The 24,088-nt window shown below is 45.5% G+C and overlaps 1 protein-coding gene across 6 annotated transcripts in view; it reads left to right on the top strand.

The window, feature by feature from the left end:
• The window catches only part of SOX6 (SRY-box transcription factor 6), a 650,335-nt gene that overhangs the window by 206,694 nt on the left and 419,553 nt on the right, over nt 1–24,088 (top strand). For 4 of the 6 annotated variants that reach the window (XM_073550747.1, XM_073550749.1, XM_073550746.1 and 1 more), the window contains one exon: nt 18,908–19,026. The exons of the other annotated variants lie outside the window; for them this stretch is intronic. In XM_073550747.1, coding sequence (XP_073406848.1) covers nt 18,950–19,026 — 77 coding nt within the window. In that variant the 5' untranslated portion in view covers nt 18,908–18,949. The remainder of the gene's footprint in view (nt 1–18,907; nt 19,027–24,088) is intronic. 6 annotated transcript variants of the gene reach the window in all.

Below are 24,088 nucleotides of genomic sequence, written 5' to 3'. Positions count from 1 at the left end.
GGAGTGATGACCTAGTAGATGATGGAGGCTGTAATAATGGAGTGATGATCTAGTAGATGGTGGTGGCTGTGATAATGGAGTGATGACATAGTAGATGATGGAGGCTGTAATAATGGAGTGATGACCTAGTAGATGGTGGTGGATGTAATAATGGAGTGATGATCTAGTAGATGATGGAGGCTGTAATAATTGAGTGATGACCTAGTAGATGATGGAGGCTGTAATAATGGAGTGATGAGCTAGTAGATGATGGAGGCTGTAATAATGGAGTGATGGCCTAGTAGATGATGGAGGCTGTAATATAGGAGTGATGGCCTAGTAGATGATGGAGGTTGTAATAATGGAGTGATGGCCTAGTTGATGATGGATGCTGTAATAATGGAGTGATGAACTAGTAGATGATGGAGGCTGTAATAATGGAGTGATGACCTAGTAGATGATGGAGGCTGTAATAATGGAGTGATGGCCTAGTAGATGATGGAGGCTGTAATAATGGAGTGATGACCTAGTAGATGGTGGTGGCTGTAATAATGGAGTGATGACCTAGTAGATGATGGAGGCTGTAATAATGGAGTGATGACCTAGTAGATGATGGAGGCTGTAATAATGGAGTGATGGCCTAGTAGATGATGGAGGCTGTAATAATGGAGTGATGACCTAGTAGATGGTGGTGGCTGTAATAATGGAGTGATGACCTAGTAGATGATGGAGGCTGTAATAATGGAGTGATGACCTAGTAGATGATGGAGGCTGTAATAATGGAGTGATGGCCTAGTAGATGATGGAGGCTGTAATAATGGAGTGATGACCTAGTAGATGGTGGTGGCTGTAATAATGGAGTGATGACCTAGTAGATGATGGAGGCTATAATAATGGAGTGATGACCTAGTAGATGATGGAGGCTGTAATAATGGAATGATGGCCTAGTAGATGATGGAGGCTGTAATAATGGAGTGATGACCTAGTAGATGATGGAGGCTGTAATAATGGAGTGATGGCCTAGTAGATGATGGAGGCTGTAATAATGCAGTGATGACTAGTAGATGATGGAGGCTGTAATAATGGAGTGATGGCCTAGTAGAAGGTGGCTGTAATAATGGAGTGATGACCTAGTAGATGATGGAGGCTGTAATAATGGAGTGATGACCTAGTAGATGATGATGGATGTAATAATGGAGTGATGACCAAGTAGATGATGGAAGCTGTAATAATGGAGTGATGGCCTAGTTGATGATGGATGCTGTAATAATGGAGTGATGACCTAGTAGATGATGGAGGCTGTAATAATGGAGTGATGGCCTAGTAGATGATGGAGGCAGTAATAATGGAGTGATGGCCTAGTTGATGATGGATGCTGTAATAATGGAGTGATGACCTAGTAGATGATGGATGCTGTAATAATGGAGTGATGACCTAGTAGATGGTGGTGGCTATAATAATGGAGTGATGGCCTAGTAGATGATGGAGGCTGTAATAATGGAGTGATGACCTAGTAGATGATGGAGGCTGTAATAATGGAGTAATGACCTAGTAGATGATGGTGGCTGTAATGATGGAGTGATGACCTAGTAGATGATGGAGGCTGTAATAATGGAGTGATGACCTAGTAGATGATGGAGGCTGTAATAATGGAGTGATGGCCTAGTAGATGATAGAGGCTGTAATAATGGAGTGATGACCTAGTAGATGATGGAGGCTGTAATAATGGAGTAATGACCTAGTAGATGATGGAGGCTGTAATAATGGAGTGATGGCCTAGTAGATGATGGAGGCTGTAATAATGGAGTGATGACCTAGTAGATGATGGAGGCTGTAATAATGGAGTGATGGCCTAGTAGATGGAGGCTGTACTATAGGAGTGATGACCTAGTAGATGATGGAGGCTGTAATAATGGAGTGATGACTTAGTAGATGATGGAGGCTGTAATAATGGAGTGATGGCCTAGTAGATGATGGAGGTTGTAATAATGGAGTGATGGCCTAGTTGATGATGGATGCTGTAATAATGGAGTGATGAACTAGTAGATGATGGAGGCTGTAATAATGGAGTGATGACCTAGTAGATGGTGGTGGCTGTAATAATGGAGTGATGACCTAGTAGATGATGGAGGCTGTAATAATGGAGTGATGACCTAGTAGATGATGGAGGCTGTAATAATGGAGTGATGGCCTAGTAGATGATGGAGGCTGTAATAATGGAGTGATGACCTAGTAGATGATGGTGGCTGTAATAATGGAGTGATGACCTAGTAGATGATGGAGGCTATAATAATGGAGTGATGACCTAGTAGATGATGGAGGCTGTAATAATGGAGTGATGGCCTAGTAGATGATGGAGGCTGTAATAATGGAGTGATGACCTAGTAGATGATGGAGGCTGTAATAATGGAGTGATTGCCTAGTAGATGATGGTGGCTGTAATAATGCAGTGATGACCTAGTAGATGATGGTGGGTGTAATAATGGAGTGATGACCTAGTAGATGATGATGGATGTAATAATGGAGTGATGACCTAGTAGATGATGGAGGCTGTAATAATGGAGTGATGGCCTAGTTGATGATGGATGCTGTAATAATGGAGTGATGACCTAGTAGATGATGGAGGCTGTAATAATGGAGTGATGGCCTAGTAGATGATGGAGGCAGTAATAATGGAGTGATGGCCTAGTAGATGATGGAGGCTGTAATAATGGAGTGATGGCCTAGTTGATGATGGATGCTGTAATAATGGAGTGATGACCTAGTAGATGATGGAGGCTGTAATAATGGAGTGATGACCTAGTAGATGGTGGTGGCTATAATAATGGAGTGATGGCCTAGTAGATGATGGAGGCTGTAATAATGGAGTGATGACCTAGTAGATGATGGAGGCTGTAATAATGGAGTAATGACCTAGTAGATGATGGTGGCTGTAATAATGGAGTGATGACCTAGTAGATGATGGAGGCTGTAATAATGGAGTGATGACCTAGTAGATGATGGAGGCTGTAATAATGGAGTGATGGCCTAGTAGATGATGGAGGCTGTAATAATAGAGTGATGGCCTAGTAGATGATGGAGGCTGTAATAATGCAGTGATGACCTAGTAGATGATGGAGGCTGTAATAGTGGAGTGATGACCTAGTAGAAGGTGGCTGTAATAATGGAGTGATGACCTAGTAGATGATGGAGGCTGTAATAATGGAGTGATGACCTAGTAGATGATGGAGGCTGTAATAATGGAGTGATGACCTAGTAGATGATGGAGGCTGTAATAATGGAGTGGTGACCTAGTAGATGGTGGTGACTGTAATAATGGAGTGATGGCCTAGTAGATGGTGGTGGATGTAATAATGGAGTGATGACCTAGTAGATGATGGAGGCTGTAATAATGGAGTGATGATCTAGTAGATGGTGGTGACTGTAATAATGGAGTGATGGCCTAGTAGATGGTGGTGGATGTAATAATGGAGTGGTGACCTAGTAGATGATGGAGGCTGTAATAATGGAGTGATGACCTAGTAGATGATGGAGGCTGTAATAATGGAGTGGTGACCTAGTAGATGGTGGTGACTGTAATAATGGAGTGATGGCCTAGTAGATGGTGGTGACTGTAATAATGGAGTGATGGCCTAGTAGATGGTGGTGGATGTAATAATGGAGTGATGGCCTAGTAGATGGTGGTGGATGTAATAATGGAGTGATGGCCTAGTAGATGGTGGTGACTGTAATAATGGAGTGATGACCTAGTTGATGATGGAGGCTGTAATAATGGAGTGATGACCTAGTAGATGATGGAGGCTGTAATAATGGAGTGGTGACCTAGTAGATGATGGAGGCTGTAATAATGGAGTGATGATCTAGTAGATGGTGGTGACTGTAATAATGGAGTGATGGCCTAGTAGATGGTGGTGGATGTAATAATGGAGTGGTGACCTAGTTGATGATGGATGCTGTAATAATGGAGTGATGGCCTCGTAGATGATGGAGGCTGTAATAATGCAGTGATGACCTAGTAGATGATGGAGGCTGTAATAATGGAGTGATGGCCTAGTAGATGATGGAGGCTGTAATAATGGAGTGATGACCTAGTAGATGATGGAGGCTGTAATAATGGAGTGATGACCTAGTAGATGATGGAAGCTGTAATAGTGGAGTGATGACCTAGTAGATGGTGGTGGATGTAATAATGGAGTGATGATCTAGTAGATGATGGAGGCTGTAATAATGGAGTGATGACCTAGTAGATGATGGAGGCTGTAATAATGGAGTGATGATCTAGTAGATGGTGGTGGCTGTGATAATGGAGTGATGACACAGTAGATGATGGAGGCTGTAATAATGGAGTGATGACCTAGTAGATGGTGGTGGATGTAATAATGGAGTGATGATCTAGTAGATGATGGAGGCTGTAATAATTGAGTGATGACCTAGTAGATGATGGAGGCTGTAATAATGGAGTGATGAGCTAGTAGATGATGGAGGCTGTAATAATGGAGTGATGGCCTAGTAGATGATGGAGGCTGTAATAATGGAGTGATGACCTAGTAGATGATGGAGGCTGTAATAATGGAGTGATGACTTAGTAGATGATGGAGGCTGTAATAATGGAGTGATGGCCTAGTAGATGATGGAGGCTGTAATAATGGAGTGATGGCCTAGTTGATGATGGATGCTGTAATAATGGAGTGATGAACTAGTAGATGATGGAGGCTGTAATAATGGAGTGATGACCTAGTAGATTGTGGTGGCTGTAATAATGGAGTGATGACCTAGTAGATGATGGAGGCTGTAATAATGGAGTGATGACCTAGTAGATGATGGAGGCTGTAATAATGGAGTGATGGCCTAGTAGATGATGGAGGCTGTAATAATGGAGTGATGGCCTAGTAGATGATGGAGGCTGTAATAATGCAGTGATGACCTAGTAGATGATGGAGGCTGTAATAGTGGAGTGATGACCTAGTAGAAGGTGGCTGTAATAATGGAGTGATGACCTAGTAGATGATGGAGGCTGTAATAATGGAGTGATGACCTAGTAGATGATGGAGGCTGTAATAATGGAGTGATGACCTAGTAGATGATGGAGGCTGTAATAATGGAGTGATGATCTAGTAGATGGTGGTGGCTGTGATAATGGAGTGATGACATAGTAGATGATGGAGGCTGTAATAATGGAGTGATGACCTATTAGATGGTGGTGGATGTAATAATGGAGTGATGATCTAGTAGATGATGGAGGCTGTAATAATTGAGTGATGACCTAGTAGATGATGGAGGCTGTAATAATGGAGTGATGAGCTAGTAGATGATGGAGGCTGTAATAATGGAGTGATGACCTAGTAGATGATGGAGGCTGTAATAATGGAGTGATGGCCTAGTAGATGATGGAGGCTGTAATAATGGAGTGATGGCCTAGTAGAAGGTGGCTGTAATAATGGAGTGATGACCTAGTAGATTATGGAGGCTATAATAATGGAGTGATGGCCTAGTAGATGATGGAGGCTGTAATAATGGAGTGATGACCTAGTAGATGATGGAGGCTGTAATAATGGAGTGATGGCCTAGTAGATGATGGAGGCTGTAATAATGCAGTGATGACCTAGTAGATGATGGAGGCTGTAATAATGGAGTGATGGCCTAGTAGAAGGTGGCTGTAATAATGGAGTGATGACCTAGTAGATGATGGAGGCTGTAATAATGGAGTGATGACCTAGTAGATGATGATGGATGTAATAATGGAGTGATGACCTAGTAGATGATGGAGGCTGTAATAATTGAGTGATGACCTAGTAGATGATGGAGGCTGTAATAATGGAGTGATGAGCTAGTAGATGATGGAGGCTGTATTAATGGAGTGATGACCTAGTAGATGATGGAGGCTGTAATAATGGAGTGATGATCTAGTAGATGGTGGTGGCTGTGATAATGGAGTGATGACATAGTAGATGATGGAGGCTGTAATAATGGAGTGATGACCTAGTAGATGGTGGTGGATGTAATAATGGAGTGATGATCTAGTAGATGATGGAGGCTGTAATAATTGAGTGATGACCTAGTAGATGATGGAGGCTGTAATAATGGAGTGATGAGCTAGTAGATGATGGAGGCTGTAATAATGGAGTGATGGCCTAGTAGATGATGGAGGCTGTAATATAGGAGTGATGACCTAGTAGATGATGGAGGCTGTAATAATGGAGTGATGGCCTAGTAGATGATGGAGGCTGTAATAATGGAGTGATGGCCTAGTATATGATGGAGGTTGTAATAATGGAGTGATGGCCTAGTTGATGATGGATGCTGTAATAATGGAGTGATGAACTAGTAGATGATGGAGGCTGTAATAATGGAGTGATGACCTAGTAGATGATGGAGGCTGTAATAATGGAGTGATGGCCTAGTAGATGATGGAGGCTGTAATAATGGAGTGATGACCTAGTAGATGGTGGTGGCTGTAATAATGGAGTGATGACCTAGTAGATGATGGAGGCTATAATAATGGAGTGATGACCTAGTAGATGATGGAGGCTGTAATAATGGAGTGATGGCCTAGTAGATGATGGAGGCTGTAATAATGGAGTGATGACCTAGTAGATGATGGAGGCTGTAATAATGGAGTGATGGCCTAGTAGATGATGGAGGCTGTAATAATGCAGTGATGACCTAGTAGATGATGGAGGCTGTAATAATGGAGTGATGGCCTAGTAGAAGGTGGCTGTAATAATGGAGTGATGACCTAGTAGATGATGGAGGCTGTAATAATGGAGTGATGACCTAGTAGATGATGATGGATGTAATAATGGAGTGATGACCTAGTAGATGATGGAGGCTGTAATAATGGAGTGATGGCCTAGTTGATGATGGATGCTGTAATAATGGAGTAATGACCTAGTAGATGATGGAGGCTGTAATAATGGAGTGATGGCCTAGTAGATGATGGAGGCAGTAATAATGGAGTGATGGCCTAGTAGATGATGGAGGCTGTAATAATGGAGTGATGGCCTAGTTGATGATGGATGCTGTAATAATGGAGTGATGACCTAGTAGATGATGGAGGCTGTAATACTGGAGTGATGACCTAGTAGATGGTGGTGGCTATAATAATGGAGTGATGGCCTAGTAGATGATGGAGGCTGTAATAATGGAGTGATGACCTAGTAGATGATGGAGGCTGTAATAATGGAGTAATGACCTAGTAGATGATGGTGGCTGTAATAATGGAGTGATGACCTAGTAGATGATGGAGGCTGTAATAATGGAGTGATGACCTAGTAGATGATGGAGGCTGTAATAATGGAGTGATGGCCTAGTAGATGATGGAGGCTGTAATAATGGAGTGATGACCTAGTAGATGATGGAGGCTGTAATAATGGAGTAATGACCTAGTAGATGATGGAGGCTGTAATAATGGAGTGATGGCCTAGTAGATGATGGAGGCTGTACTATAGGAGTGATGACCTAGTAGATGATGGAGGCTGTAATAATGGAGTGATGACTTAGTAGATGATGGAGGCTGTAATAATGGAGTGATGGCCTAGTAGATGATGGAGGTTGTAATAATGGAGTGATGGCCTAGTTGATGATGGATGCTGTAATAATGGAGTGATGAACTAGTAGATGATGGAGGCTGTAATAATGGAGTGATGACCTAGTAGATGGTGGTGGCTGTAATAATGGAGTGATGACCTAGTAGATGATGGAGGCTGTAATAATGGAGTGATGACCTAGTAGATGATGGAGGCTGTAATAATGGAGTGATGGCCTAGTAGATGATGGAGGCTGTAATAATGGAGTGATGACCTAGTAGATGGTGGTGGCTGTAATAATGGAGTGATGACCTAGTAGATGATGGAGGCTATAATAATGGAGTGATGACCTAGTAGATGATGGAGGCTGTAATAATGGAGTGATGGCCTAGTAGATGATGGAGGCTGTAATAATGGAGTGATGACCTAGTAGATGATGGAGGCTGTAATAATGGAGTGATGGCCTAGTAGATGATGGTGGCTGTAATAATGCAGTGATGACCTAGTAGATGATGGAGGCTGTAATAATGGAGTGATGACCTAGTAGAAGGTGGCTGTAATAATGGAGTGATGACCTAGTAGATGATGGAGGCTGTAATAATGGAGTGATGACCTAGTAGATGATGATGGATGTAATAATGGAGTGATGACCTAGTAGATGATGGAGGCTGTAATAATGGAGTGATGGCCTAGTTGATGATGGATGCTGTAATAATGGAGTGATGACCTAGTAGATGATGGAGGCTGTAATAATGGAGTGATGGCCTAGTAGATGATGGAGGCAGTAATAATGGAGTGATGGCCTAGTAGATGATGGAGGCTGTAATAATGGAGTGATGGCCTAGTTGATGATGGATGCTGTAATAATGGAGTGATGACCTAGTAGATGATGGAGGCTGTAATAATGGAGTGATGACCTAGTAGATGGTGGTGGCTATAATAATGGAGTGATGGCCTAGTAGATGATGGAGGCTGTAATAATGGAGTGATGACCTAGTAGATGATGGAGGCTGTAATAATGGAGTGATGACCTAGTAGATGATGATGGATGTAATAATGGATTGATGACCTAGTAGATGATGGAGGCTGTAATAATGGAGTGATGGCCTAGTTGATGATGGATGCTGTAATAATGGAGTGATGACCTAGTAGATGATAGAGGCTGTAATAATGGAGTGATGACCTAGTAGATGATGGAGGCTGTAATAATGGAGTGATGACCTAGTAAATGGTGGTGGCTGTAATAATGGAGTGATGACCTAGTAGATGATGGAGGCTGTAATAATGGAGTGATGACCTAGTAGATGATGGAGGCTGTAATAATGGAGTGATGACCTAGTAGATTGTGGTGGCTGTAATAATGGAGTGATGACCTAGTAGTTGATGGAGGCTGTAATAATGGAGTGATGGCCTAGTTGATGATGGTGGCTGTAATAATGGAGTGATGGCCTAGTAGATGATGGAGGCTGTAATAATGGAGTGATGGCCTAGTTGATGATGGATGCTGTAATAATGGAGTGATGACCTAGTAGATGATGGAGGCTGTAATAATGGAGTGATGACCTAGTTGATGATGGAGGCTGTAATAATGGAGTGATGGCCTAGTAGATGATGGAGGCTGTAATAATGGAGTGATGGCCTAGTAGATGATGGAGGCTGTAATAAAGCAGTGATGACCTAGTAGATGATGGAGGCTGTAATAATGGAGTGATGACCTAGTAGATGATGGAGGCTGTAATAATGCAGTGATGACCTAGTAGATGATGGAGGCTGTAATAATGGAGTGATGGCCTAGTAGATGGTGGTGGCTGTAATAATGGAGTGATGACCTAGTAGATGATGGAGGCTGTAATAATGGAGTGATGACCTAGTAGATGATGGAGGCTGTAATAATGCAGTGATGACCTAGTAGATGATGGAGGCTGTAATAATGGAGTGATGACCTAGTAGAAGGTGGCTGTAATAATGGAGTGATCACCTAGTAGATGATGGAGGCTGTAATAATGGAGTGATGACCTAGTAGAAGGTGGCTGTAATAATGGAGTGATGACCTAGTAGATGATGGAGGGTGTAATAATGCATTGATGACCTAGTGGATGATGGAGGCTGTAATAATGGAGTGATGACCTAGTAGATGATGATGGAAGTAATAATGGAGTGATGATCTAGTAGAAGGTGGCTGTAATAATGGAGTGATGACTTAGTAGATGATGGAGGGTGTAATAATGGAGTGATGACCTAGTGGATGATGGAGGCTGTAATAATGGAGTGATGACCTAGTAGAAGGTGGCTGTAATAATGGAGTGATGACCTAGTAGATGATGGAGGCTCTAATAATGGAGTGATGACCTAGTAGATGATGGAGGCTGTAATAATGGAGTGATGACCTAGTAGATGATGGAGGCTGTAATAATGGAGCGATGACCTAGTAGATGATGGAGGCTGTAATAATGGAGTGATGACCTAGTAGAAGGTGGCTGTAATAATGGAGTGATGACCTAGTAGATGATGGAGGCTCTAATAATGGAGTGATGACCTAGTAGATGATGGAGGCTGTAATAATGGAGCGATGACCTAGTAGATGATGGAGGCTGTAATAATGGAGTGATGACCTAGTGGATGATGGAGGCTGTAATAATGGAGTGATGACCTAGTAGAAGGTGGCTGTAATAATGGAGTGATGACCTAGTAGATGATGGAGGCTCTAATAATGGAGTGATGACCTAGTAGATGATGGAGGCTGTAATAATGGAGCGATGACCTAGTAGATGATGGAGGCTGTAATAATGGAGTGATGACCTAGTGGATGATGGAGGCTGTAATAATGGAGTGATGGCCTAGTAGATGGTGGTGGCTGTAATAATGGAGTGATGACCTAGTAGATCATGATGTAAGTAATAATGGAGTGATGACCTAGTAGATGATGGAGGCTGTAATAATGGAGTGATGACCTAGTAGATGATGGTGGCTGTAATAATGGAGTGATGACCTAGTAGATGATGGAGGCTGTAATAATGGAGTGATGACCTAGTAGATGATGGAGGCTGTAATAATGGAGTGATGGCCTAGTAGATGATGGAGGTTGTAATAATGGAGTGATGACCTAGTAGATGATGGAGGCTGTAATAATGGAGTGATGGCCTAGTAGATGATGGAGGCTGTAATAATGGAGTGATGACCTAGTAGATGATGGAGGCTGTAATAATGGAGTGATGACCTAGTAGAAGGTGGCTGTAATAATGGAGTGATGACCTAGTAGAAGATGATGGATGTAATAATGGAGTGATGACCTAGTAGATGATGGAGGCTGTAATAATAGAGTGATGACCTAGTAGATGATGGAGGCTGTAATAATGGAGTGATGGCCTAGTAGATGGTGGTGGCTGTAATAATGGAGTGATGATCTAGTAGATGGTGGTGGATGTATTAATGGAGTGATGGCCTAGTAGATGGTAGTGGATGTAATAATGGAGTGATGGCCTAGTAGATGGTGGTGGATGTAATAATGGAGTGATGGCCTCGTAGATGGTGGTGGATGTATTAATGGAGTGATGACCTAGTAGATGGTGGTGGATGTAATAATGGAGTGATGGCCTAGTAGATGGTGGTGGATGTAATAATGGAGTGTTGGCCTCGTAGATGGTGGTGGATGTAATAATGGTGTAATGACCTAGTTGATGGTGGTGGCTGTAATAATGGAGTGATGGCCTTGTAGATGGTGGTGGCTGTATTAATGGAGTGATGGCCTAGTAGATGATGGAGGCTGTAATAATGGAGTGATGACCTAGTACAGTCATGGCCAAAAGTTTTGAGAATGACACAATTATTAATTTTTACAAAGTCTACTGCTTCATTTTTTTCTAATGGCAATTTGCATTTACTCCAGAATGTTATAAAGAGTGATCATCTTAACAGCAATTACTTGCAAACTCAATATTTGAAAATGAACTTTATCCCCCAAAACACATTTCAACATTATTGCAGCCCTGCCTTAAAAGGACCAGCTAACATCGTTTTAGTGATTGCTCCATTAACACAGGTGTGGGTGTTGATGAGGGCAGGGCTGGAGATCAATCTGTCATGATTAAGTAAGAATGACACCACTGGACACTTTAAAAGGAGGCTGGTGCTTGGCATCATTGTTTCTCTTCTGTTAACCATGGTTATCTCTAAAGAAATACGTGCAGTCATCATTGCACTGCACAAAAATGGCCTAACAGGGAAGAGTATCGCAGCTAGAAAGATTGCACCTCAGTCAACAATCTATCGCATCATCAAGAACTTCAAGGGGAGAGGTTCCCTTGTTGCCAAAAAGGCTCCAGGGTGCCCAAGAAAGACCAGCAAGCGCCAGGACCGTCTCTTAAAAGTGTTTCAGCTGCGGGATAGGGCTACCAGCAGTGCAGAGCTTGCTCAGGAATGGCAGCAGGCAGGTGTGAGTGCATCTGCACGCGCTGTGAGGCGGAGACTCTTGGAGCAAGGCCTGGTCTCGAGGGCAGCAAAGAAGCCACTTCTCTCCAGGAAAAACATCATGGACAGACTGATATTCTGCAAGAGGTACAGGGAGTGGACTGCTGAGGACTTGGGTAAAGTCATTTTCTCTGATGAATCCCCTTTTTGATTGTTTGGGACATCTGGAAAACGGCTTATTCGGAGAAGACCAGGTGAGCGCTACCACCAGTCTTGTCTCATGCCAACTGTCAAGTATCCTGAAACTATTCACTTGTGGGGTTGCTTCTCAGCCAAGGGAATGGGCTCTCTCTCAGTCTTGCCTAAAAACACAGCCATGAATAAAGAATGGTACCAGAATGTCCTCCAAGAGCAACTTCTCCCAACCGTCCGAGAACAGTTTGGCGATCAACAATGCCTTTTTCAACATGATGGAGCACCTTGCCATAAAGCAAAGGTGATAACTAAATGGCTCAGGGAACAAAACATAGAGATTTTGGGACCATGGCCTGGAAACTCCCCAGATCTTAATCCCTTTGAGAACTTGTGGTCAATCATCAAGAGACAGGTGGACAAACAAAAACCTTCAAATTCAGACAAAATAAAAGCATTGATTTTGCAAGAATGGACTGCTATCAGTCAGGATTTGATCCAGAAGTTGATTGAGAGCATGCCAGGGAGAATTGCTGAGGTCCTGAAGAAGGGTCAACACTGCAAATATTGACTTGCTGCATTAACTCATTCTAACTGTCAATATAACCTTTTGCTACTTATAATATGATTGCAATTATATTTCTGTATGTGATAAAAACATCTGACAAACACACATAAAAACCTGAGGGCAACAGATCATGTTAAAATATAATATTTGTGTCATTCTCAAAACTTTTGGCCATGACTGTAGATGATGGAGGCTGTAATAATGGAGTGATGGCCTCGTAGATGGAGGCTGTAATAATGGAATGATGGCCTCGTAGATGGTGGCTGTAATAATGGAGTGATGGCCTAGTAGATGGTGGTGGCTGTAATAATGGAGGGATGGCCTAGTAGATGATGGAGGCTGTAATAATGGAATGATGGCCTCGTAGATGGTGGCTGTAATAATGGAGTGATGTCCTCGTAGATGGTGGCTGTAATAATGGAGTGATGGCCTAGTAGATGGTGGCTGTAATAATGGAGTGATGGCCTCATAGATGGAGGCTGTAATAATGGAGTGATGACCTTGTAGATGGAGGTGGATGTAATAATGGAGTGATGGCCTAGTAGATGATGGAGGCTGTAATAATGGAGTGATGGCCTAGTAGATGATGGTGGGTGTAATAATGGAGTGATGGCCTAGTAGATGGTGGTGGCTGTAATAATGGAATGATGGCCTAGTAGATGATGGTGGCTGTAATAATGGAGTGATGGCCTAGTAGATGGTGGTGGCTGTAATAATGGAGTGATGGCCTAGTAGATGGTGGTGGCTATAATAATGGAATGATGGCCTAGTAGATGGTGGTGGCTGTAATAATGGAGTGATGACCTAGTAGATGTTGGAGGCTGTAATAATGGAGTGATGGCCTAGTAGATGGTGGTGGCTGTAATAATGGAGTGATGGCCTCGTAGATGGAGGCTGTAATAATGGAATGATGGCCTCGTAGATGGTGGCTGTAATAATGGAGTGATGACCTAGTAGATGATGGAGGCTGTAATAATGGAGTGATGGCCTAGTAGATGGTGGTGGCTGTAATAATGGAGTGATGGCCTAGTAGATGGTGGTGGCTGTAATAATGGAGTGATGGCCTAGTAGATGGTGGTGGCTGTAATAATGGAGTGATGGCCTAGTAGATGGTGGTGGCTGTAATAATGGAATGATGGCCTAGTAGATGATGGTGGCTGTAATAATGGAGTGATGGCCTAGTAGATGGTGGTGGCTGTAATAATGGAATGATGGCCTAGTAGATGATGGTGGCTGTAATAATGGAGTGATGGCCTAGTAGATGGTGGTGGCTGTAATAATGGAGTGATGGCCTAGTAGATGGTGGTGGCTGTAATAATGGAATGATGGCCTAGTAGATGGTGGTGGCTGTAATAATGGAGTGATGACCTAGTAGATGTTGGAGGCTGTAATAATGGAGTGATGGCCTAGTAGATGGTGGTGGCTGTAATAATGGAGTGATGACCTAGTAGATGGTGGTGGCTGTAATAATGGAGTGATGGCCTAGTAGATGGTGGTGGCTGTAATAATGGAATGATGGCCTAGTAGATGGTGGTGGCTGTAATAATGGAGTGATGACCTAGTAGATGGTGGTGGCTGTAATAATGGAGTGATGGCCTCGTAGATGGTGGTGGCTGTAATAATGGAGTGATGGCCTCGTAGATGGTGGTGGCTGTAATAATGGAGTGATGGCCTAGTAGATGGTGCCTGTAATAATGGAGTGATGGCCTCGTAGATGGTGGTGGCTGTAATAATGGAGTGATGGCCTCGTAGATGGTGGTGGCTGTAATAATGGAGTGATGACCTAGTAGATGATGGAGGCTGTAATAATGGAGTGGTGGCTGTAATAATGGAATGATGGCCTAGTAGATGGTGGTGGCTGTAATAATGGAGTGATGACCTAGTAGATGGTGGTGGCTGTAATAATGGAGTGATGGCCTCGTAGATGGTGGTGGCTGTAATAATGGAGTGATGGCCTCGTAGATGGTGGTGGCTGTAATAATGGAGTGATGGCCTAGTAGATGGTGCCTGTAATAATGGAGTGATGGCCTCGTAGATGGTGGTGGCTGTAATAATGGAGTGATGGCCTCGTAGATGGTGGCTGTAATAATGGAGGAGCAGCAGCTTTATACGCGCTTCAGAATCTGTATACAGCGGATTGTGGATTGCACAAATAATCGTCTCGCCTTTGCCTAGGATTTAATATACAGGGGGCCCTATAACTGGCGCGGTGACCTTCTCCAATCCACAATGTGATACTTTGTATAATCAAGGAGGTAAAACCTTTATCTTCTTCGTGATGTGATGTTGACTTAGGAAAGGCCAAGCGCATCGCCATCAATGGTTGCAGCGGCATCGGGCATCGCGGACTGCGAGCGTGGCCTCTGTTATTACCGGCTAATATTTAGTTTAGCATCTCATCAGGATTCGTCCGCCTGCAGAAATCTCTATTGTGGCGTCCAGACTGACGCCCGCTCGGTGATCGCTGTACATGGGTGTAGCAGCAGCTGATGATGTGCAAGGCCTGTGTCATCCGACCCTAGCGGGGACTTTATTGCTTTGTGGTCCTTCCCGAACAGTTCCTGAACTGGCTGAACACATGTGGATTTCTGTGCGTTGCTGCAAGTCATGTCTGAGCCGTCACGTCACTCACAGCCCAGAACAATTGCCATCTGGCGAACTCATAGACACTCAATCAGGCTGACGTGGAAAGTGGCGTTCAGCTGCGGAGCCACCCTGAAGAGGAGCGGTGCCGAGCATGAGCTCACACTCATTACTGGGGACGAGGGGTCCCACGCCGCTTCACCTCCTGAAACGCGCTCCCTCTAGGAAGGAAAATCGCCTGGGATTTCATAACCGACCAGTGGCCCTGTGTACTTTCCCCGCTTCATTTTCCTTATTCCATTGATCTATCTCACAGCAGAGGTGAAACTACAACCCCCAGCATGCCCTGACAGAGGCGCCTGTGACGATGGGCAGACACAAGTAGCTCCCCAGCAGAGGTGAAACTACAACCCCCAGCATGCCTTGACAGAGGCGCCTGTGACGATGGTCAGACACAAGTAGCTCCCCAGCAGAGGTGAAACTACAACCCCCAGCATGCCTTGACAGAGGCGCCTGTGACGATGGTCAGACACAAGTAGCTCCCCAGCAGAGGTGAAACTACAACCCCCAGCATGCCCTGACAGAGGCGCCTGTGACGATGGTCAGACACAAGTAGCTCCCCAGCAGATGTGAAACTACAACCCCCAGCATGCCCTGACAGAGGCGCCTGTGACGATGGTCAGACACAAGTAGCTCCCCAGCAGAGGTGAAACTACAACCCCCAGCATGCCCTGACAGAGGCGCCTGTGACCATGGTCAGACACAAGTAGCTCCCCAGCAGAGGTGAAACTACAACCCCCAGCATGCCCTTACAGAGGCGCCTGTGACCATGGTCAGACACAAGTAGCTCCCCAGCAGAGGTGAAACTACAACCCCCAGCATGCCCTGATAGTCGCTCAGGACTATGTTACTATAATGAGTGTTTGTCACCAAACGTTAAATACATAGATTGTTTTACTATGAGCTTTTTTTTCCCATTTTCTGTGTATAGCCTGCAGTGTAAAGAATGGTTCCTCTCTGACTTTATGTATTACTGCCCTCTCAGTACTGAATATTGTCCCCTACACACTGTATCACGTGGGAGGGCACGGCTGTATGCCGGATGCAGCCACGACAAGCAAACCTTCCGTTCTTTAGGCTGTGTGCACACGATGCAGATTTGCAGCGGATCCACAGCGGATTTTACCGCGCAGAAACGCTGCATATCCGCATTGTGATGTACAGTAGCCTTAAAAGCAATGAAAAAAAAAACCCGCTGTGCAGACGCTGCGGATTTTTCCGCGGTACAAAATCCGCAGCATGTCACTTGTTTTGTGCGGTTTTCCATCTCCCCGTCACCAAATCCGCAGGGCCAAAAACTCCGTCTGCACTCAGCCTTACACTGCAGACTGTGTCCAGAGATCGGGAACAGTGCAAATTACAAACCAGGTTTATTACAAAGGGACTCGGCGTCTCCTTTTTTAATCATGTGCTCAAGCTTTACTGAAATTATGCAGCTTTTTGATGCATTTTCGTTATCACAGCCACCCTTGACCAACAATCCCTCCCACTGGACCCACAATCTCTCCACCCGTAGCACAGCCCCCCTGGAACCACAGCCCTGCCCGGGCCCACAGTCCCTCCGATCCACAGCCCCCCTGGACCCACAATCCCTCCACCTGGACCCACAGCCCCCCCGGACCCACACTCCCTCCCCCCCAGACCCACAATCCCTCCACCTGGACCCACAGTCCCTCCATCTGTAGCACAGCCCCCCTGGACCCATAATTCCTCCCACTGGACCCAGAATCCCTCCACCCGTAGCACAGCCACCCTTGACCCACAGCTCCCCCTGGACCCACAGTCCCTCCATCCGTAGCACAGCCCCCTGGACCCATAATTCCTCCCACTGGACCCAGAATCCCTCCACCCGTAGCACAGCCACCCTTGACCCACAGCCCCCCCTGGACCCACAGTCCCTCCATCCGTAGCACAGCCCCCCTGGACCCATAATTCCTCCCACTGGACCCACAATCCCTCCACCCGTAGCACAGCCACCCTTGACCCACAGCCCCCCCTGGACCCACAGTCCCTCCATCCATAGCACAGCCCCTCTGGACCCACAATCCCTCCCACTGGACCCACAATCCCTCCACCCGTAGCACAGCCACCCTTGACCCACATTCCCTCCCACTGGACCCACAATCCCTCCACCCGTAGCACAGCCACCCTTGACCCACAGCTCCCCCTGGACCCACAGTCCCTCCATCCGTAGCACAGCCCCCCCTGGAACCACAGCCCTGCCCGGGCCCACAGTCCCTCCGATCCACAGCCCCCTGGAGCCACTCTATGCGCTCTTCAGCAATGAGCAAAAAAATAGTCCAGTGTTTGCTGTCCATCCAGATGTCCGAAGCGCCACTACAGGAGGACTTTCTCTTCTCCCATGCCAGCAATGACCTCACTTAGGACCGGGCTGGAGGGAGAGCGAGATCCCCAGCAATGGCTTCCGTCCTTTCATATTTCTATAGAGCGGTCTCCAGTGTCCGAGTCTTCCTGTCGCGCACAGAATTGGCCCTTTATAGTTGACAATGACACTTCTCTTGGCTTGTCTTTCCCTTTGAGTCTCTTTTAGCTTCTTATTGTATCTAATTTCTGGAAAAAAGAGCGCGATATTCTGCCTCTGGCATCCTCTCCTATTCATCTGGCGGTGTTAACGCTTTCACGTTCCCTGGCGGACAATTCTCCTGGGCGGTGGCAGTGCATGGGTTAACTGTAAGTGTGGGAGAATGGCCAGTGGTTTTTGTGGCGCTCTGAGCTCCTCTATAGAGTAACGCTGGGGATCGGCCCTCAATGCTGCTTTTGTTTACTGTTTTCCTAAAAGGGGCCTCACTATATTTCATCTGTCAAACTTGCTTTTCTTTTTTTCAACAATGCTTGATTGTTTCCACCAAAGGGGGAGAAAAAGCTGCAGGTTCCACGGACAGGAGAATTCTGTATTATATTTTCCTGCCAAATTCCGATCTCTGTTTTCCTTCCCTTGAGCTCACAAAGGACTCATAACTTACTGTCAAGTGTGAGAGTAGCCACAATGGCCCAGTGTTGCTCAGGACTAGACTCTCTCCCCGTGGCATCATGCTCTGACTGACTGCTGGCTCTCAGTGAGTCTCCGGAGCAGCAGGGGGACACCAGGGTGTGCAGCAGTCCGGCGGCACTGCTAGTCTGTGGGGACAGAACTCTGGGATATCCTCAGGTCTGGAAGGGACCACGATACAGCAGGGCTTGGGGGGTCCTGCACTGCTCACAAGACATGGAAGACTGGGGTACTGCAGGGTACGGCACTGCTCCCTAGACCTAGGACGTATGCTGGGATCCTATCCTCTAAGAGAAGGACACTGGGACACAGCTGGGTGCCCTATTGCTCTCTGAGCCTAAAATACCGTCATATCCAGGCTTCTGCACTGTATATCGGGGTTTACTGGGGTTTCCTTCTACTCTTCAGACTTGGCACGCAGGTTCTGCACTGCTTCTTGCACCAGAACATTGGGATGCACTGGGGCTCCACGCTGCTTCCTAGGCATAGGAGACCCCTCAGCACCCAGTGGGCAGCAGGATATTCTGGCTGAATGTATGTGACTGATTTTGACATTATTAACTGTCTCTGGTTTCTCGGCAGTGACATTGGCTCCTTGTGGCTTGGGACGGTGTGAGAATTGGTATGCCATCCAGTTCTGAAGTTCTGACCGGCGTCATAGCAGAACGCAGCTCTGAGCAGTGGAAGGACAGCCACTTCATGTAAGTCCCAGACCCCGCTGTGTGCCCCATCGATGCGAGCCCCCAGTGTTACGCGCTGCTCTGTGAAAGGTTGTGTTATGTAGCTGTGTACAAGCTGATGAACGGCCGGGTTCTTCCTGCCTCTAGGTCCGACACATGTAATGAATACAAGATGTTGAGAGTGGATGCGGCAGGTGGAGGGGCAGCGGCAGGTGGAGGGGCAGCGGCAGGTAGCCGGGTCATCTTCAAGCCATTGTGGTACATGAAGAAATGTGTCTATTCAGAAGGCAGTACCTGGTGTTCGGGGTGGGACTCTTGTCTACATGTCGGGAATCATTATGTGAGAGTTGTCGCTGACATGTAACACCCATTAATACACTTATAGTGACCCCGGAGGGCCTGTAACCCTGTTAGAGAGTCTTCACAGATCTAATAGTTTTTATTTGGGAAGCTCCACAATGGGAACCACTACAGGTACTGGGAGAGGTGGAAGCGCCGGTAATGTGACATGTGGGTTATCACCATCCATTCCTCGGCGTCGTGTGTTATATAGGGTCAGAAGCAAGACTACATCAGCGGAGGAATAACAGCAAGAAAGTAGCCATACTCCACATACATGTACTATACCGCACATGTACTATACCACCCAATACTGTGTATACCGCACACATGTACTCTACCACCCAATACTGTGTATACCGCACACAAGTACTATACCACCCAAGACAGTGTATATCGCACACATGTACTATACCACCCAAGACGGTGTATATCGCACACATGTACTATACCACCCAATACTGTGTATACTGCACACATGTACTATACCACCCAATACTGTGTATACTGCACACATGTACTATACCACCCAATACTGTGTATACTGCACACATGTACTATACCACCCAATACTGTGTATACTGCACACATGTACTATACCACCCAATACTGTGTATACTGCACACATGTACTATACCACCCAATACTGTGTATACTGCACACATGTACTATACCACCCAATACTGTGTATACTGCACACATGTACTATACCACCCAATACTGTGTATACTGCACACATGTACTATACCACCCAATACTGTGTATACTGCACACATGTACTATACCACCCAATACTGTGTATATTGCACACATGTACTATACCACCCAATACTGTGTATACCGCACACATGTACTATACCACCCAATACTGTGTATACTGCACACATGTACTATACCACCCAATACTGTGTATACTGCACACATGTACTATACCACCCAATACTGTGTATACTGCACACATGTACTATACCACCCAATACTGTGTATACTGCACACATGTACTATACCACCCAATACTGTGTATACTGCACACATGTACTATACCACCCAATACTGTGTATACTGCACACATGTACTATACCACCCAATACTGTGTATACCGCACACATGTACCACCCAAGACGGTGTATATCGCACACATGTACTATACCACCCAAGACGGTGTATATCGCACACATGTACTATACCACCCAAGACAGTGTATATCGCACACATGTACTATACCACCCAAGACGGTGTATATCGCACACATGTACTATACCACCCAAGACGGTGTATATCGCACACATGTACTATACCACCCAAGACGGTGTATATCGCACACATGTACTATACCACCCAAGACAGTGTATATCGCACACATGTACTATACCACCCAAGACGGTGTATATCGCACACATGTACTATACCACCCGATACTGTGTATACCGCACACATGTACTATACCACCCAAGACAGTGTATATCGCACACATGTACTATACCACCCAATACTGTGTATACCGCACACATGTACTATACCACCCAATACTGTGTATACCGCACACATGTACTATACCACCCAAGACGGTGTATATCGCACACATGTACTATACCACCCAAGACGGTGTATATCGCACACATGTACTATACCACCCAATACTGTGTATACCGCACACATGTACTATACCACCCAAGACGGTGTATATCGCACACATGTACTATACCACCCAAGACGGTGTATATCGCACACATGTACTATACCACCCAAGACGGTGTATATCGCACACATGTACTATACCACCCAATACTGTGTATACCGTACACGTACTATACCATCCAATACTGTGTATATCGCACACATGTACTATACCACCCAAGACGGTGTATATCGCACACATGTACTATACCACCCAAGACGGTGTATATCGCACACATGTACTATACCACCCAATACTGTGTATACCGCACACATGTACTATACCACCCAAGACGGTGTATATCGCACACATGTACTATACCACCCAAGACGGTGTATATCGCACACATGTACTATACCACTCAAGACGGTGTATACCGCACACATGTACTATACCACTCAAGACGGTGTATACCGCACACATGTACTATACCACCCAAGACGGTGTATACCGCACACATGTACTATACCACCCAAGACGGTGTATACCGCATACATGTACTATACCACCCAAGACGGTGTATATGGCACACATGTACTATACCACCCAAGACGGTGTATATCGCACACCTGTACTATACGACCCAAGACGGTGTATAGCACACACATGTACTATACCACTCAAGGCGGTGTATACCGCACACATGTACTGTACCACCCAAGACGGTGTATACCGCACACATGTACTATACCACCCAAGACGGTGTATACCGCACACATGTACTATACCACCCAAGACGGTGTATACCGCACACATGTACTATACCACCCAAGACGGTGTATATCGCACACATGTACTATACCACCCAAGACGGTGTATACCGCACACATGTACTATACCACCCAAGACGGTGTATACCGCACACATGTACTATACCACCCAAGACGGTGTATATCGCACACATGTACTATACCACCCAAGACGGTGTATATCGCACACATGTACTATACCACCCAAGACGGTGTATACCGCACACATGTACTATACCATCCAAGACGGTGTATACCGCACACATGTACTATACCACCCAAGACGGTGTATACCGCACACATGTACTATACCACTCAAGACGGTGTATATCGCACAAAAGACCTATCATACAAGAAGATGTATATTATCCTTGTCCTATGATAATTCATTTGAGAATCCTCAGTGCATGATGGGATGCTCAAACGAATCATCATCTGCTGGCTGAAGCTGCTGTCACTCCCCTTTCTGCTCTGAATCGAGGCATCCTCAAAAAGTAGGTGGCTGGGACATCCCGACCCTCCTTTTACTTTCTCTGTCTTGAAATGAAGCATCCTCAGTGACGCACGTTTCAGGTCACTGCTCTGTCACTCTTGTGTGGCATCTGACATCTTACCAAGTTTGTGCAAGGTCTACTGCTTCTCAGATGGCCTTCCTCACAGTATAAAAATAGGAAAAGCGTTATCAATTTATGCCATCACAAGAAAGATTTTAGACTGGAACCTGAATGGCGCTTTTTTGCCACATCTCATGACAAGGTGTATGTGATGATTTAGGAGACATGAAATAGCCTCCAGAGGACATATTCAGACCAAATGTTAAAGTGCCCCTGTCAGCAGGATTGTACTCAGTGACTAGACTGTGTCAGGTTGGCGCCATTATACTGATTAGCCCGTGATCACACTTGTGTGTGTGATGCGAGAAACTCGCATGAGCCTCTCGCATCAACGCCCGGTGCTGCTGCTGTCACTCGGGACCGGAGTGTGCTGCTGCATATAAAAAAAATGTCTCCACCAAGACATCAGCACCTGCGCAGTAGCATTTATTAGATCGCTGATAGATGCAACTGCGCATGTGCTGTTGGCGCCATCTTGGTGGAAATATTTTTTTTCTTATAGCAAAATGGCGCCAGCGGCACCTGCGCAGTGGCATCTATCACGTCCTGAATTATGCTACTGTGCAGATGCGACCAGTACCATTTTGAGAACTTTTTTTTTTTCGGAATAAATTTTATATCACTAAATGAAATAATTAAATAGATATTATATATGCGATCATGCTGCAGTGCCAGCGCCTGCTGAGGGGGCGGGTCACTGGGGGATCAGACATGTCATAAGCCATACAGATGAATATGTGAGCAGAGTGCCACATAAAGACCACGCCCACAGCCCCGCCCACAGGGCGCCTCGGAGCACCAGAATCTCATTAACAGAAAACTACTGACACATATTCCACAACAAGGGCTGTCACATTGTAGAAGGATCAACTTTATTCTCATTTGCACAAGGAAAGACTAGAAGCAATGGGATGAAACTGAATGGGAGGAGACACAGATTAGATATTAGAAAAAACTTTTTGACAGAGTGATCAATGAGTGGAACAGGCTGCCACGAGAAGTGGTGAGTTCTCCTTCAATGGAAGTCTTCAAACAGAGGCTGGACAGACATCTGACTGGGATGATTTAGCGAATCCTGCTTTGAGCAGGGGGTTGGACCAGATGGCCCAGGAGGTCCCTTCCAACTCTACGATTCTATGATTCTATGATTCTATGATTCTAACAACCACAAGACAGATTCCATCACCAGGTGTCAGTGTAATCAGTATAACAGCACCGACCTGACACTGTCTGTAGTCACTGAGCACAATCCTGATCACAGGTATCAGTGTAATCAGTATAACGGCACCAACCTGACACGGTCAGTAGTCACTGAGCACAATCCTGGTGACAGGTATCAGTGTAATCAGTATAACGGCACCGACCTGACACTGTAGTCACTGAGCACAATCCTGATCACAGGTATCAGTGTAATCCGTATAATGGCACCAACCTGACACTGTCTGTAGTCACTGAGCACAATCCTGCTGACAGGTATCAGTGTAATAAGTATAACAGCCCCGACCTGACACTGTAGTTACTGAGCACAATCCTGATCACAGGTATCAGTATAACGGCACCGACCTGACACTGTCTGTAGTCACTGAGCACAATCCTACTGACAGGTATCAGTGTAATCAGTATAACGGCACCTACCTGACACTGTAGTCACTGAGCACAATCCTGCTGACAGGTAGCAGTGTAATCAGTATAACGGCACTGAC

The sequence above is a fragment of the Dendrobates tinctorius genome, unplaced genomic scaffold (genome assembly GCF_039654945.1).
Source record: "Dendrobates tinctorius isolate UK_male_01 unplaced genomic scaffold, ASM3965494v1 ptg000168l, whole genome shotgun sequence".
Taxonomy (NCBI): domain Eukaryota; kingdom Metazoa; phylum Chordata; class Amphibia; order Anura; family Dendrobatidae; genus Dendrobates; species Dendrobates tinctorius.
This window is presented reverse-complemented; position numbering and strand designations above follow the sequence as displayed.